Source organism: Pteropus alecto, unplaced genomic scaffold (assembly GCF_000325575.1).
Source record: "Pteropus alecto unplaced genomic scaffold, ASM32557v1 scaffold195, whole genome shotgun sequence".
In the NCBI taxonomy this organism is placed as follows: domain Eukaryota; kingdom Metazoa; phylum Chordata; class Mammalia; order Chiroptera; family Pteropodidae; genus Pteropus; species Pteropus alecto.
In genome coordinates, this window is record NW_006438073.1 from 9,815,872 (window position 1) to 9,830,200 (window position 14,329).

The 14,329-nt window shown below is 59.4% G+C and overlaps 1 protein-coding gene and 1 pseudogene across 1 annotated transcript in view; both read right to left on the reverse strand.

Annotated features, from left to right (window-relative positions):
• FRMD1 (FERM domain containing 1) overlaps nt 1–832 on the reverse strand; it is a 13,873-nt gene extending 13,041 nt beyond the window's left edge. The window contains 1 exon segment of the mRNA XM_006915087.1: nt 764–832. Coding sequence (XP_006915149.1) covers nt 764–832 — 69 coding nt within the window.
• A 5,175-nt stretch (nt 833–6,007) lies between these two features.
• LOC112482378 lies at nt 6,008–6,126 on the reverse strand (annotated as a pseudogene).
• Between the last annotated feature and the right edge of the window lie 8,203 nt (nt 6,127–14,329).

Consider the following 14,329-nt stretch of genomic DNA (forward strand, 5'->3'; position numbering starts at 1 on the left):
TGCTGAGGGGCACCGCTCCCCCACGGAGCTGGAGCAGGACAGCGGGTCCTCTGAAAGTGGTTGCTCGGGGGCCGCTCTGTCCCTGGGGGAGCAGCGGTGTGGTCAGGGCTGTGAAGCCAGCCGGGGGTGGGTGGGCAGGTCTGCAGGCTGTGCTAGACCCCACAGGCGTGGGTCACCCGCTCCGGGGGGATATGGGCAGATGTCTGTGACAGGGCGTCCGGCAGTGACGTCTTAGACATCTGTCAGACACGTCCAAGCAGCTGGGTTGGGGGGGCCTCGGCGAGCTGCACAGCTCTGCAGGGAGCCGCGGCCCTCACAGCATCTCAGGTGTGTGTGACTAACATCCCTCGAGAAGCACAGCGTGTGTGTCACGGACAGGTGATCGTCCAGGTGACCAGACGCCCATCCTTGGGCACCACACTTGGTGGTGGCCCTCGCAGGGAAGGCGAGGACTCTGGACTCGTCCCGCTGGATGGGTGTCTGGGTCGGGGAACCGTGTCTGAAAGTCACCTCCCCGAAGACAGGCGCGCGCGGGGCACGAGAGAGCTGGACAGAGAATCGGCCGCTGAGAAGCCGGAAGTGGACCCTGAGCTCACCCCACGGTCACCCGCGCTCACCCCACGGTCACCCGCACTCACCCCACGGCCACCCGCGCTCACCCCACAGTCACCGCGCTCACCCCACGGTCACCCGCGCTCACCCCACGGTCACCCGCACTCACCCCACGGTCACCCACGCTCACCCCACGGTCACCCGCGCTCACCCCCACGGCCAGCCGCAGCTGCTCCCGCGTGGGCAGCAGCACGAGGACGTCCCTGTGCTCCACGGTCATCGCGGCTCCACGGCCCGTCTCAGGGCGAGGCCCCCTCCGTGGCCTCCTGCGAGAGAGAGCTGGTCAGGGGCATGGCCAGGGGCGCCGACCCACGTGCCACTTGGAGGGACAGCGGCCACGTGTCACTGCGTAGGACCCTCACCCTCCGTCCGGCCCCAGGTGGGCACGCAGCGCCCCAGACTCACCCGGCTGCCTGGCTTCCTGAGGACCGGGTGCCTTGCGGGGCTCCTGGCCGGGAGGGGCTGGAGGGAGTGGGCCGGGCTCCAGCCTGCGAGCCAGGACAAGGTCCAGGCTGTAAGCAGCTGGCCACGTGCGGCGTCGCTGGAATGCAAACAAACAACGCCAGCTGCCCCGCCCGAGACTGGCCAACGCCCCAGGACCACCTGGCAGCTCCCCAGGGCCTCAGCTGCTCCCTGCTCCACAGTCTGGGGCCAGGGCACCGCCGAGGTTCCGGGGACGCTGGGGGTGGGCAGAGGCCTCGGAGCCCAGAAAGGCACCCGCAGTCCTGGGGGACGCAGAGCCAGGCGCCCCGCTGCAGTCCCTGGCTCCGCCCAGGGCGGGATGCGAACCCCAGCAGCAGCAGCGCCGCCCCAAACAGGCCCGACGGCCTCTGGCTCCCTTTGGGGGTGGACGCCCACAGGTCTTCTCTGGCTGGGGGTCACCTCCTGGCGACACTCTGGTGACACCGCCACCAGGACATGCAGCACCTGGCGTCTGCGCGTGGGGGTCCGGAGCCCTCTTCCCTCTCTGGCTGCCCCCCGACGCTGGCCCCAGCCCGCCCAGATTCGGGGCCACTCTCCCCGGTCACAGCGCACCCGCGAAGCCGCAGCCGCCCCTTCTCCCCACGGTGGGGGCAAAGCTGCTCCTCTTCTTAAAAGGGCAAAATAGCCCCGCGAACGGCCAGGTGTCGCCGTGCGGCCACTCGCCCGTTTCCAGCTGCCCAGTTGCCGGCCTGTGACCCGCTGACGGAGGTCACGACGCTGCGTTGTGTAGAAGACGCTGGTTAACGCCGCCTTCCACGAGGGCGCGGCCAGGACGTGAGGGACGGCGCCACAGCCAGCAGGACCGAGGCGGGTGGGCGCCGAGGTGGACGGCCTCCCCCGGACAGAGACCCCAGAGCCAAATCCAGCTTCCCGCGGGGCAGCTCAAGGCCCAAAGCCGGGGTGCACCGGGCCTCAGCGTGGTCCTCTGCGTGGGTGTTGGCTGTTGGAGGTGCCAGTTGGCCCACGCGCTCCCAACACCCGCACTTCCGATCAAGCTCCCTCGAGGGATCCTCGTGAGGACAGGAGGCCCCTGCTGCAAACCCTCCCTTCTCGCCAAAGTCCCACAGGCTCCTCGCCTGGGGCAAGACCCGGGCCATGAAGTGACCGCACTGTCACGGGGAATAGGGTCACTTCCTGTAAAGGCTGCAGAGGCTCCCCGTCGCCGAGGGCCACCTCCGCCTGCTGCACCTCCGCATCGGTCAAGCACCTCTGTCCCCTGACTTTGTCCTCTGGGAAAGCGCAGGACAGAGCCAGGCCCCACACGCCGCTTGAGACACTTGCTGGCTTCTGACCGGCTTGGGCGAGTCCGTGGTTTCAGGCGTGGGGGGGGCGGGGCGGGGAGAAGCGAGCCCCCGAAAACCTGACCCAGCCTCTTCACTCGCGGTGCCCCAAGACCTCTCTGCCCGATTCTCTTTCTTCTGGATGACGGGTCCCCACCCCTGAGATGGGCTTGTGAGACTGTTCTAGAAATAAAGCTTCTGAGCCCCAGGTGCACGAAGTCCAGGCTTCGTAAAACAACGCCGGACCCACTCAGCAGAGAGGCGTGAAGAGCCGCACGTGGGCCGAAGTCGAAGACATCACACCCCAGGGCGGAGCTGGCCCGACACTCGCAGGGCGTGTGGGCCCGTGAGGCACCCAGGGGCAGAAGGGGCAGAGGGGGCAGAAGGAGCCTGTGGCTGCCAGGTCCGCGGGTGGCTGCACGCAGTGGGCACAGTAACCCTTTTTGGGGCCACAGAAACGCTCCAAAACCCGGCGGTGCTGGCCGCACAACTCACAAATTTGCTAAAATGCATTTGATTGTTGACTTAAGGTGAAAGCTTTTTGTAGCATGTAAATCATACCTCAGTAAAGCTATTAAATGCATAACCGGTTATAAAACAGTAGAAAAACACAAAAAGCCATCCAACAGGTGGCATGAGATGCAACCCTTTGTCAGAATGGTGGCCCTTCTCAGCATGTGTGTGTGTGCGTGCATGCATGTTGGTGTGCGTATGCATGTGTGCATGCGTGCATGCACACAGGGATGTGTGCATGCATGTGGGGGGGTGTGCATGCTTGTGTGTGCATGTGTGTGCATACATGTACCTATGTGTGGGTGTGCATGCATGTAGTTGCACATGCATATATTTGTGCATGTGCATGCATGTGTGTGCATGGGCATGGGTGTGTGCGTGTGGGTGTGTGCATACATGTACCTATGCGTGAGTGTGCATGCATGTAGTTGTACATGCATGTATTTGTGCATGTGCATGCATGTGCGCGTGCATGGGCGTGGGTGTGTGCGTGTGTGGGTGTGTGCATACACGTGGTTGTGTGCATGTGTGTGTGCGTGCAGGTGCATGCACATGGCCCTCATGACAGCTGACACCTGCCCCTGTGTACCACCACGGTCAGCGACACCCGTCCACCCTTCCCATCGCTGCCCTGTGCCTTACACAGTTGGTTCTCATGGTCACAGTGACCCATCTTAGGGGTGAGGAGTCTGCGTTCGAGGCCGAGCTGCTTCGTCAGTGGCACGGAGGGCACTCCGGAGTGCTGGGGTGCCCTGCAGGGCGGAGGGGGGCCTGGCTCCCACTGCTCGAAGCTGCACTCTGAGGCCGAGGACTCGTGAGTGGAGCTGAGGAGCGTGAGCGCCCCCCATCCTTGGCCCCTCCCCAGCCCTGCCCTGGTACCCGCCCCTTCCCCACACAGGGGTCTAAAACGGGGACCCCAGGTCCCCAGACTTGGAGTCTCACAACCGGGGGAGCCACATGGGCCAGCACAGAGTCAGCGGTGGGCGGAACTGGGCGTGCCCCAGAAACTGCCCCCACCACACTGCAAGGCCCCCACACTGCGAGGCCCTGGAGGGAGCCGGCCCCGGTCCCCGGACAGGCCCCTCCTCCTGTGACAGGCTGGGACGGACACCCCAAAAAAAACCGAGGCTCGGGAGGCTGGGCACTGCCCGATGGCCAGAGCCGTTCATGGCGGCGAGTCAGCGTTCACTGTGCCTCGAGACTCGCTCCGTCTGGGGACATGGGACGCGGGTGCTGCTGCCTGGCCACCACCGTACCTGGGACAGCAGAGGACCCTGGGATGGCTCCATGTCTGTCCTTACGTCACCCCAGGAGGCCTGGCTTCTCGTTGCTCACGCCGGAGGAGGGACTTGGAAGGAAAGTTGAGCAGCAGCCAGCTGATAACGGGGCGCGCCGGCCCCCCGCCCTCGGCTGCTCTTGGCTGCGACTCCCCCTCAGTCCCAGAGCAGATTCCTAGAATTCTCTCCAGTGCCTCCTCTGCCTCCTGTGTGACCCTTGGCCAGGCACGAACACACAAACACTGACCGCTATGGATTTAGGATTCAAAGGGCCCCGTCCAGGAGTAAGTGGCCAGCCGAGACCGGGCCGTGGCTGCAGGCTGCCCGACGAGATGGAGCAGAGGGCAGGAGGCTGCGGGGAGAGGGGGCGGCTGTGTGGACAGACCCTCGGAGCTCCGGCCCCCGTCCCGCACCCACCCCAGGCCTCGGCTGTAGCCTCCTGCCCGGTGCCAGATGCTGCCCCCTCCATGTCACCGGCGTGGAGGTGCACGCGACTTGTTGGTCTCTTCTCAGTAGGCACTTAACGCAAATGTCCCCGTGGGGACCCCACGTCGTCTGCCACCCTTACTCACAGGGACCTGTGGCTTAGGACAAGGACACAGGTTGGAGAGTAAAGTGGATTTTGGCAAAAGGCTGCCCCAGGCGTGGGGCCATGTGCGGGGGCCGGGGGCCCTGTCCAGTCTGCGAGGCCCCCCACCCCACCCCCGGGCTCTGGGTTCACACCCACTCGCCGCTGGCAGCTGGCTGACCTGGCCCGTCCCTGGGGGCGCGTGGGTGTCCTCCGAGGAAGCAGGGGAAGGAGGAGGGGGTGGGCCGCCCCGCAGGTAGGGGCGCTGGATCATCGGCATGGTCTGTGATCGCCATGGTGACAGACAAAGCAGACTGGCTTCTACTGCGCGTTACTGCCGCTGGTAACTGTCTGCATGGGGGCCTCTCGCCGCCCGGCCAGGGCAGACCCCTACCCACCCTGAGTCCCTAGTGGCCTCCGCAGGCGACGCCCATGGGGCGGTGCTGGGTGCCAAGGGCTCTGGTGAAGAGCCGTCCAGGGGCGCTGAGTGTGTGGCTCAGGCTCTCAGCAGAGGGACAATGACCAGGGCCCAGGCCGTCCGGGTCCCAGGGTGTCCGAGTCCCAGAGTCCGCAACCTTGGGGGCCGGGGTGAGTCCGGGTTGAGGCGATGTGCTTGGTCTGAGCTCAGCGGGCCGGAGGCAGAAGCGGACGCAGGCTCAGGCCAGGCCAGTCCCCGGGCCTGGCCTCCTGCTGACCGTCCAGCTGTCCGGGCGGCGGCTCCCGCCCTCTAGGAAGAAGCCGGTTCAGGTTTTTGTTTCACCGACTCAGCAGATCATCGATCCAGTCCCAGTGCCCGGTGGGTCAGAGGGCGGGAGACAGCACTGCGTCCCCAGGAGGCGTCCCCTCTGGGGACCAGCGGGCCAGGAGCAGCCGTGGGCTCTCTGGCCGGGGCCTGGTGCCGTGGGGCAAGTTGGCGCTTCGTCCTGGCAGCTGAAACACTGCGTTCTTTGTGCTGTTCTTTAGCTCGAACTTCTGTGCCAGCTGAGCCCAGAAAGGCCGAGTCCAGAAAGGCCGGGCCCTGCCCCCACCGCCAGCCGGGTCCTCCTTCGCTGGCCCTGGAAGGGCAGGAGCCCACACCTGTGCTGGGCGGGGCGGGACGTCTCTGCCCGCGAGCTCGCGCCTCGGGGACGGCTGTGCCACTGCATCTGCCCGCCCCCTCCCAGGGTCCTGCCTTTTTAAATTTATTATTATTTTTTTAGCCGAGGCAACCCTTGGTTGACCTCACAGATTGCAAGGAGCTTGCCAGCTTACAATCCCTTATTTTTTATTTTTTATGCCTACAGCACCTGGTCTTCCTAGGTGGTCTCCCATCCAAGTACTGACCAGGCCCGACCCTGCTTAGCTTCCGAGATCAGAGGGGATCGGGCACGTTCATGGTGGCATGAACGCAGACTCAGAGTCTTGCTTTAAAGGGGCCCTGAGCAGCACTGCACCTCACACAGCGGGGCCAAGTCCACATTGCACTCTGCCACGCTGCAAGGCGCCGGGCAGCCTGGGGAGCCCCAGGGAGCCCCAGGGAGCCCTGCCCCCCGCACCCTCAGTGAGGTGGCTGGTCCAGGCTGTTGGTGGCGAAGACTCACGAACAATGTAAAATCTATATGAACCTCAGACCAACAGTATCAGATAAAATCTTTAAACACACACACACAGACCCCCGTCCGTGAAATTCACTCGTTCAAGCAACAAAGCCGGTAGTCTCTCTTTCCTCTGCTGATAAGGACACCAGGTGTCCTGGATTCGGGGCACGCCTGCCCCAGTGTGACCTCAGCCTAACTCGTCATATCTGCAATGATCTTATTTTCGAATAAGGTGCATCCCGTGGTCTGGGGAGGGATCAGAGGTCAACATACCTTTGTTTGGGGACGAACACAGTTCAATCCAAACCGTACAGCTGAAGCTTCCCCCTTCTTTAATTCTTTGTTCCTCGTGACCGGAGCATTCTCACCACGACAAGGGTCAAAGGTGAGGCAGGGCCGAGTGGGTGGGGTGGGGGGAGGCACCGTAAGAGCTTCCTCCCAGGCTGATCTGGTTTCCTCTCCTTTGAGGCTGAAAGCAGGTGTCGCCCTGGCCCACAGCGGGAACTGGGTGCCCTGGCTTCTTCCCGGTGGAGCTGGGAGACGGGCTGGAGCGGTCCTTGCCAGCAGAGCCGTGCTGGCTGTGGCCGCACGTGACGGCCACCTCCGCCTTTCCCCTGGCTGCCAGCGTAGAAACAGCCGCCTCATGGAGCCATCAGACACCAGGGAGAGCCAGCGTGCGGTCCAGCGAAGGACTTCAACGTGAAACTTAGGTCCGGCCTTGGGCGGCGACACGGAGCTATGGGCCTCTGGTGGCAGCGGAGGGGCAGGGAGGGTGGCGAGGACGGTGATCGTCTTCCCCCTAAACAAGGAAAACAGTCGCTGGGCCGGTCTGAGGCCCCACTGCGCTCAGAGACAGACCAGGTGGCCGCTGCCTCCCGCCTAGAGCGTGGAGTGTCGCAGTGATGCACCCTGGGTTCCCGGCTGCCCCAGCTCAGCCTCCGAGCGTCCCCCGCGGCAGACGGGGTCCTGCGGGACGCCCGGCACGGCCGCCTGCCCCTGGGGGATGCCGACCGCGTCAAGACGCCTTTGCTGCCGATTGGGCCGATTCTCGTACATTTACGACGCTGCACTGTGCTGTCTTTCGAGCAGACGCAGGCCTCGTTCTGGCCGCGCTGGCCCCGGTGGCCCCGGCCGCCACGTCGCTGTTGCCAGAAATGCCCCTTACCTTTGTTTTCACCTCTCTCCCTCGTCATTACCCCATCGGTCACGACCGCTTCTCGTGTGGTCGGTGTCTGTCCCCTTAGCCCTTAATTCCCCGTCCCGATCCGCGGTGCGCGTTAGAAACGGGGCGAAAGCACCGGTGAGCCGTCGCCGCGTGAGCGGCCCCGCGGTTCTTAGGTGACGAAAATGAGTGGGTGCCCTCGTACCCGAACTTGGAGGCTTTTAAAAAAATCATTCGCAGAGAGATTTTCTATCTCTTAATCTTTGGCTGTGTTTTGGGGACTTTCTCTTCAAACGGCGACTTTCAGAGGAGACAGATATACATCTTGAAAACACGATCTGAGGGAAAACAAGATGCCTGTGTTGTCGCTGCCAACAGAAAGGGGACAGAGAACGCAATTTTGGGTGATTTCAGGCGCTTTCCGCTCTGATCCCGTCCCTGCTGAGGCTTTAGCAGTTCGACCCGCAGTCACTTACTGGGCGCTCACTGTTCGCCGCTGCACCCCCGGGAAAGCGGGGGACGAGCCAGCCCCGAGCAGTGACGCCGTGAGGAAGGTCGAGGGAGACAAGGACTGAGCGGGGGGACGCCGCAGGGCGCGGGCCAGGCTGGTGCGGGACGGGACCGACCCGTGGAACCTGCCTGGGCTCGGCAGACACGGGAGGACGTTTTCCCTGGCCTGCAAGTGAGGTCAGTCAATACACAAATCACGCAGAATCGATCGATACACAAATCACGCAGAGTCAATCAATACACAAATCACGCAGAGTCGATCAATACACAAATCACGCAGATTCGATCAATACACAAATCACGCAGATTCGATCAATACACAAATCATGCAGAATCGATCAATACACAAATCATGCAGAGTCGATCAATACACAAATCACACAGAGTCGATCAATACATAAATCACGCAGAGTCGATCGACACGCAAATCATGCAGTCAACCAACAGGCAAATCGAACAGAATCAATCAATACACAAATCACGCAGAGTCGATCAATACACAAATTACACAGAGTCAATCAAACACAATCACGCAGAATCAATCAATACACAAATCACGCAAAATTAATCAATAGGCAAATCATGCAGAATCAATCAATAGGCAAATCACGCAGTCAACCAATAGGCAAATCACACAGAATCAATCAATACACAAATCACGCAGAATCAATCAATAGGCAAATCACGCAGAGTCGATCGATACACAAATCACACAGTCTGCCTTTGGAGAACCACAGAGCCTGGCAGTTTCTCCGCGGAGGAAGTATTCAAGCTGGTAAGTGATGAAACGCATTTGAAAAGTTTTGTCTCAATGAAACACAATGTATTTTTATAATAGAATATTATATCTAGTGACTTAGAGTTTCTAATTATTGTGATTAAAAATTTAAATTTTCTATTATCTCCTGTTTAGTAGTTGAGTTTGTACATTGTATACAGGATGACTTTGTGTGATAGTAGTTATTGAGAAATTAATACTATACTGATATAAACAAGATTTATTTAAGGAAGGGTTTGCCTTTCTAAAATTCACACAGAGGTATGGACTCAGGGGCACCATGAGGTGGACAATATTCCAATGAATTGTTATTCAAACGGGTTAGCCAAGAAAGTACAATAATTGTGCTAAATATATCCAAGCAGATAAAGAAGATATTATCATGTGAAGTAAAAAAACAAGAAATCATGAAAAGAACCAGGCGGAAATATTAGGCATGAGAAGTATAGTAATGAGAACACCACGGATGGCGGAGCGCGTAGTGTGGCAGCAGGCCGCTGGCACGCAGCCTGGCACCCGCCTGGAGACAGCGTCAGACCCCACGGGGCAAGGGCCCCTGCGCGCTTCAGCCCGTGCCAAGGCCGGGTCCTCGCCTGTGCTGCTGGCCACCAGGCTGTGCCTGGAGGTTCCCAGGACCCCTCCTGGGTTGGGCTCAGTGAGCTCGGGAAACCAGTTAAACTGGTTTAGCCAGTTAAACTCAGAGAACTCAGGATCACTGGTTTAGTATAAAGGATTCAACTCAGGAAGCCCAGAGGGGAGATGCAGAGGGCAGGGGACGTGGGAAGGGCACAGAGCTTCGCCCTGTGAGCACCCGGCACACCTCACCACCACGTGGCCGCCTGGCCCGAGGCTCCCCGAACCCGTCCCTCCGGGTTTTAGGGAGGTCCCTTCCCTGGGCAGGACCGATGAACGCACTGGCCATTGCTGCAGGACTCAGCCTCCAGCTCCTCTCTCCTCCCAGGAAGTCGGGGGGGGGGTGGAGAGCCCAACCCGCTAATCACTGGGGGGTCCCCTCTGCCACCAGCTTTCCCAAAGTCACAGTAACATCACGAAAGCCATGCTCTTGTCACTTAGGAAATTCCAAAGGTTCTCGGAGCTCCGCGTCTGAAACCGGACGAAGACCAGATACCCGTGTTTCTCATCGCGGATCACGGCACAGGTGGATGCGGACAGGACGGGCCAATCGAGCAGGAAATCAGGAGTCTTCAGGGAACGATAAAGAAAAGCAAAGAGCATGAGGCGGGGCGGAGCCGATCACAGCGATCTTTCTGCGCCGGATCTTTCCGTGGGAACCCCAAGGACGAGGGAGCGGTCCGAAAGCTGCGGGGCGAAGCCGCGTGGCATCTGGACACGTTCGGATGGAGCGTGAGCACAGCCGTCCCGAAGCCCCGGGGAGCGGAGGGCGAGCAGACAGCTGAGACCCACAGGCAGCGGCACCTCTGGGGATTGGCAGGCAGACGGGGGTCCCCGGGACGTGCTGGGGAGGGAGGTGGGCGGGGCGCCCTCTGGTGGCAGCACGTGGAGCTGCGGGATGTGTTCGCAACGTTTCCTTGGGGTCGATGCCCAGGTGCCCAGAGCCTCCTTCCTTTTCTCCTCCTTCCAAACCGGAGCCATTTCCTGCTGGGCAATAAAATCCTGGTTGTCCACACGCCACGGCCTCTGATGCAAAGTGCCTGAACCGAGAGAGGAAAGACACGTTTGGAGGGAGAGAGCTACGCTGAGCCAAGGCACTGAGCCCCTGCAGCCTTGAAATGCCCACGCCCCTTCCAGACGTCCGGTCACACACCTGTTCCTTTCCCACCTGCACCTCAAATGGTCATTTTTCTATCTATACTGTTTCTCGTTTCAATACGATCATTGCTGTGACATCAGCTGCCACTTTTAATTGTACCGCGTGTTAATCGGGTACCTGTAAGTGACCCCAGGACTGAAGCCACAGCTCCACATCGATTTGATGGGAATGCGTTTCAAAAGTCACCTGTAGTTCCCCAGGCCCGAGGCCCCGTGCGCTGGTGCACGGCCCCGTGGTTTTCCCAGCGAGGCTGAGCTTCCGCTCCCTGCCCCGTTGGCCAGGAGCCCTTCCTCCCGCCCGCGAGCCCCAGCCAAGACCCAGGTGCGTGGTGTCCTAACCTATGTTATTTACAGTCAGGTCAGCTGTCCTCTCCGATCAGAGCAGCCCAGCCTGCTGGCTCCCTCCTGAGACGGCGGATATGGTGGGTGCACAGCCTGCTGCCCTGGGAACCGCCCGTCTGTCTGGCTGCTTCTCTCCGGCCGTGCTAAGTGTCCAGGAACGTCGCACGTGCCGTCTGATGGGCTTCTTAATCTTGTTTGCCATGCTTATCACTGTGCAGGGAACTTTACATTCCGGCTGATAGAGAGTTCTGCTTCTTGGTCCAGACATTTTTCTCTCCCGATATTTAACTTTTTGGAAAGGCTCAGCAATGTTCTGGTGTCTGTGGGCAGTCAGTGTACCCAGCAGCACAGAGCGTCTCCCTGCAGCCACCAGCTTCCACTTCAAAACTGTCATCACCATCATTGCATAATCGGCATCTTCACTGTCACGCTAACTACTCTGCCTGAGGCCCAAAAGCTACCGAGCGGTGGAGCTGGGTTCAAACTCTGGCGGTGGCGTCGGAGCACACTCGTCCCCACTGCACTTTATTGTGCTAACTTCACCTGTCTCGGCTCCTTCGTCTGGCAAATGGGCGTGCGGTAGAGCCTCTCTCATAGGGTTTTGCGTAGATAAGATGGGGTGATGCCTATGAAATGCACCCGATAATGTCGGCTTGGGGCGGGGTTCCGTCTGGAGCCGGGAGTTTCACTTGGCCTGAGCGGGCGGACCTGTGCCGGACCTGGTCCCAGACGTGTCTGCCCGTGCTGGGCTTTGCCACGTGGCCGGGAAAGACGGTCGGGAAGGCTCGGCTGGGCCTGAACGGCTCGATTCCGTTCTTTCTTATTCCCACATGCCACCAAGGGGCGGTGAGATATTTCTGGGAAATGCAAAAAATGTCAGCGGGATGGCAACACCTGTCTAATTTACAATCCACACATGGTTTGAAGTTCACGCTTAGGAAATGAGCAGAGAGGGGACCTTCCCAGGGCGTGGCTCCCAGGAGTGGCCATTACCTTCCGTTTGCTGATCGAATAGCTCAGCTCACAGCAGTACCCATAAGCCCTTCAATTAATTAGACTTGGAAATTATCTAATAGTATTGTGATTCCTCTGAAGATTAAGTGAAAATTTCAGAAGTTAGCCTAATCTCCTCCCAACCCGGAACACGGACATACGGTTCCTGGACCCCCTGACTGTTGGCTGTCCTTGGGCATCTCGTGGGGGGCGGGGTCAGGAATCGCTCGTCCTTGGCAATCAAGAGCGTCTCCGAGGATCCGGGGGCCCAGGCGTCTCGATCTTCGGGAACGCGTGGGCCAGCAGGAAGCCGCACGCTCTCCGGACGCCCATGCGATGGCTGTCACTGGGCCGTGCTGTCCACCGTGCGAGAAAACATGGCTGCTGCTTTTTTTCTCTTCATATTTCTACCAGAGGTTCGCCTAGACCAAGGGAGGTCAGACATCCCAACATCACGCGAAGTATCAGGCCACCCTCCAATCCTGCGACATGTGGACAGTCGGCTAGTGTCCACTGCGTTAGTGACCAGATGCTCGCTGGGGGCCTATGGCGTGTAGGATGATGAGCCGGGTTCCAAAGGACACGCACGACACAGCCTTTGCCCTCGAGAACTTAAAGTCCACTAAAAGGTGAAGGACGTGTAAACAAAATACGGTGCCAGGGACGTGATAGGAACAGAGGCCTCAGTCAACAATACCGCGTTTCTCCCCAGAGCACAAGGCTCGCTCGACTTTACAGACGAAGAATCTTTGTGGTCCCCCAGCCCGGTGGTGTCCTCGTGGGGCCTCAGAACCGTGGGAGTTCGGACCACATGCGGTCTCGACCTGGTGCTGGGTCCCCTCGGGCTGCGGTAACAGGTCACCGCGGACGAAGGGTCTCGAACAGAGCAGATCCGGTGGCTCACTGAGCTCGGACACGGGAAGGGACGAGGACCGTGGTCGTGAGTCGTGCCTCGAGGCTGGGAGAAGACAAAGGAATCACAAACATCTCCCCTGACGGGGACCAACGCGTTCGTCACCCTAAACTACGGGAGAGTAAACATCTTTCACATTTAGTTCTGGGGTGCATTCTGCAATTTCTTTCTCTTTGAAAAAGGAGCTTCTAAAATGTGTGACTTGGGTCAACATTTGAAACAGCCATTGTTCCCTAATTCACATTCACAGAAAGTACGAATTGTTCCAGGATTGAATTTCGCGTAGGAAAACAGTCAACGTGGACAGACGATTCCAGCAGCTTCTCGATGTGTGTGGCCCGAGGCGAACTCCTTACTTTATTTGTCTGTTTCCTCTTCTATAACATGAAGATGATCCCGGAACCACCCCCGCGCCCCCCAGGAGGTTAACATGATAATGTACGCCTGCCGGTGGCAGGGTGCTCAGTGCTAATGCATTGTCACCGCCATCACCGTCGTCACGTTGTCCTCACGGACTCAGTCTCAGGGTGAAGGGAGACAGCTTGCTGGGAATTTTGTACCTTATGGACTTTGGAACTATCTCTAAGGGTATTTAAAACACCTCGATCTCCCCAGGAAGAGGCCTCCACGGAGTGAGGATTCACTGAGTACAAACACCTGTGAGCCCCGCCGAGCTTCCGGGCGGGGCTGCGCTCACGTGACTCACTCCGCTCACGTGACTCACGCTGGCGCTCCCTCGGTGACGAGGCTCACTCGAGCACCCATTTCCTCATGGGCAGGTTCGTCCTGAGACGGGAACCCCGAGTCCTCAGACCCGGGGCTGCCCCCGATGCAGGGCTGTGGGGTCGCAAGGCGCTCGGAGCCTGGCCCCGTCTAAACCATCTCGCGGCTGCTGTGACACGCGGGCGCTCTGGCCGAGGTGCCGGGCGCTCAGGAGTTTCCGGAACAAAAGGTGGTTATTGTTTTGTCTGTTATGAAAGGTTCACCAGGCAACACCTGTTTTTCTGTTTGTTTTTTGCCGACACATCCAGCAGGAGGCAGGCCAAGCCTACAGATGACTGGGCTGAAAGGGACTTCTTATTTATTTGTTTATTTTTTATTTTTCAGGCGAGGCAACCCTTGGTTGACCTCACAGATTGCAAGGACCTTGTCAGCTTACAATCGGTTATGTTTTAAATTTTTTACGCCTGCAGCACCTGGTCTTCCTTGGTGGTCTCCCATCTGGAGGGCTAGTTGGGGGCAGCGGGCAGGGGTCCTCGCCCCGGAGCGTCACTGTCCATAGGGCACCGTGAGTTTCACTTCCCAGGATGGCTCGTAAGGGAAGGGACTTCACTGGAGAGAGAACATTGTTCATTGAGTTTTCCGAGTTAGTTGTAAGGGAAAATCTTCAACAATAGAATATTCGCAGCTGCTTCCTCTTCCTCTTCCTCCTCTTCCTCTTCCTCTTCCTCCTCTTCCTCTTCCTCCTCTTCTTCTTCTTCTTTAAACGGCCCCTCTCTTGACAATCTTAAAGGCGCAGAGAGCCAACTG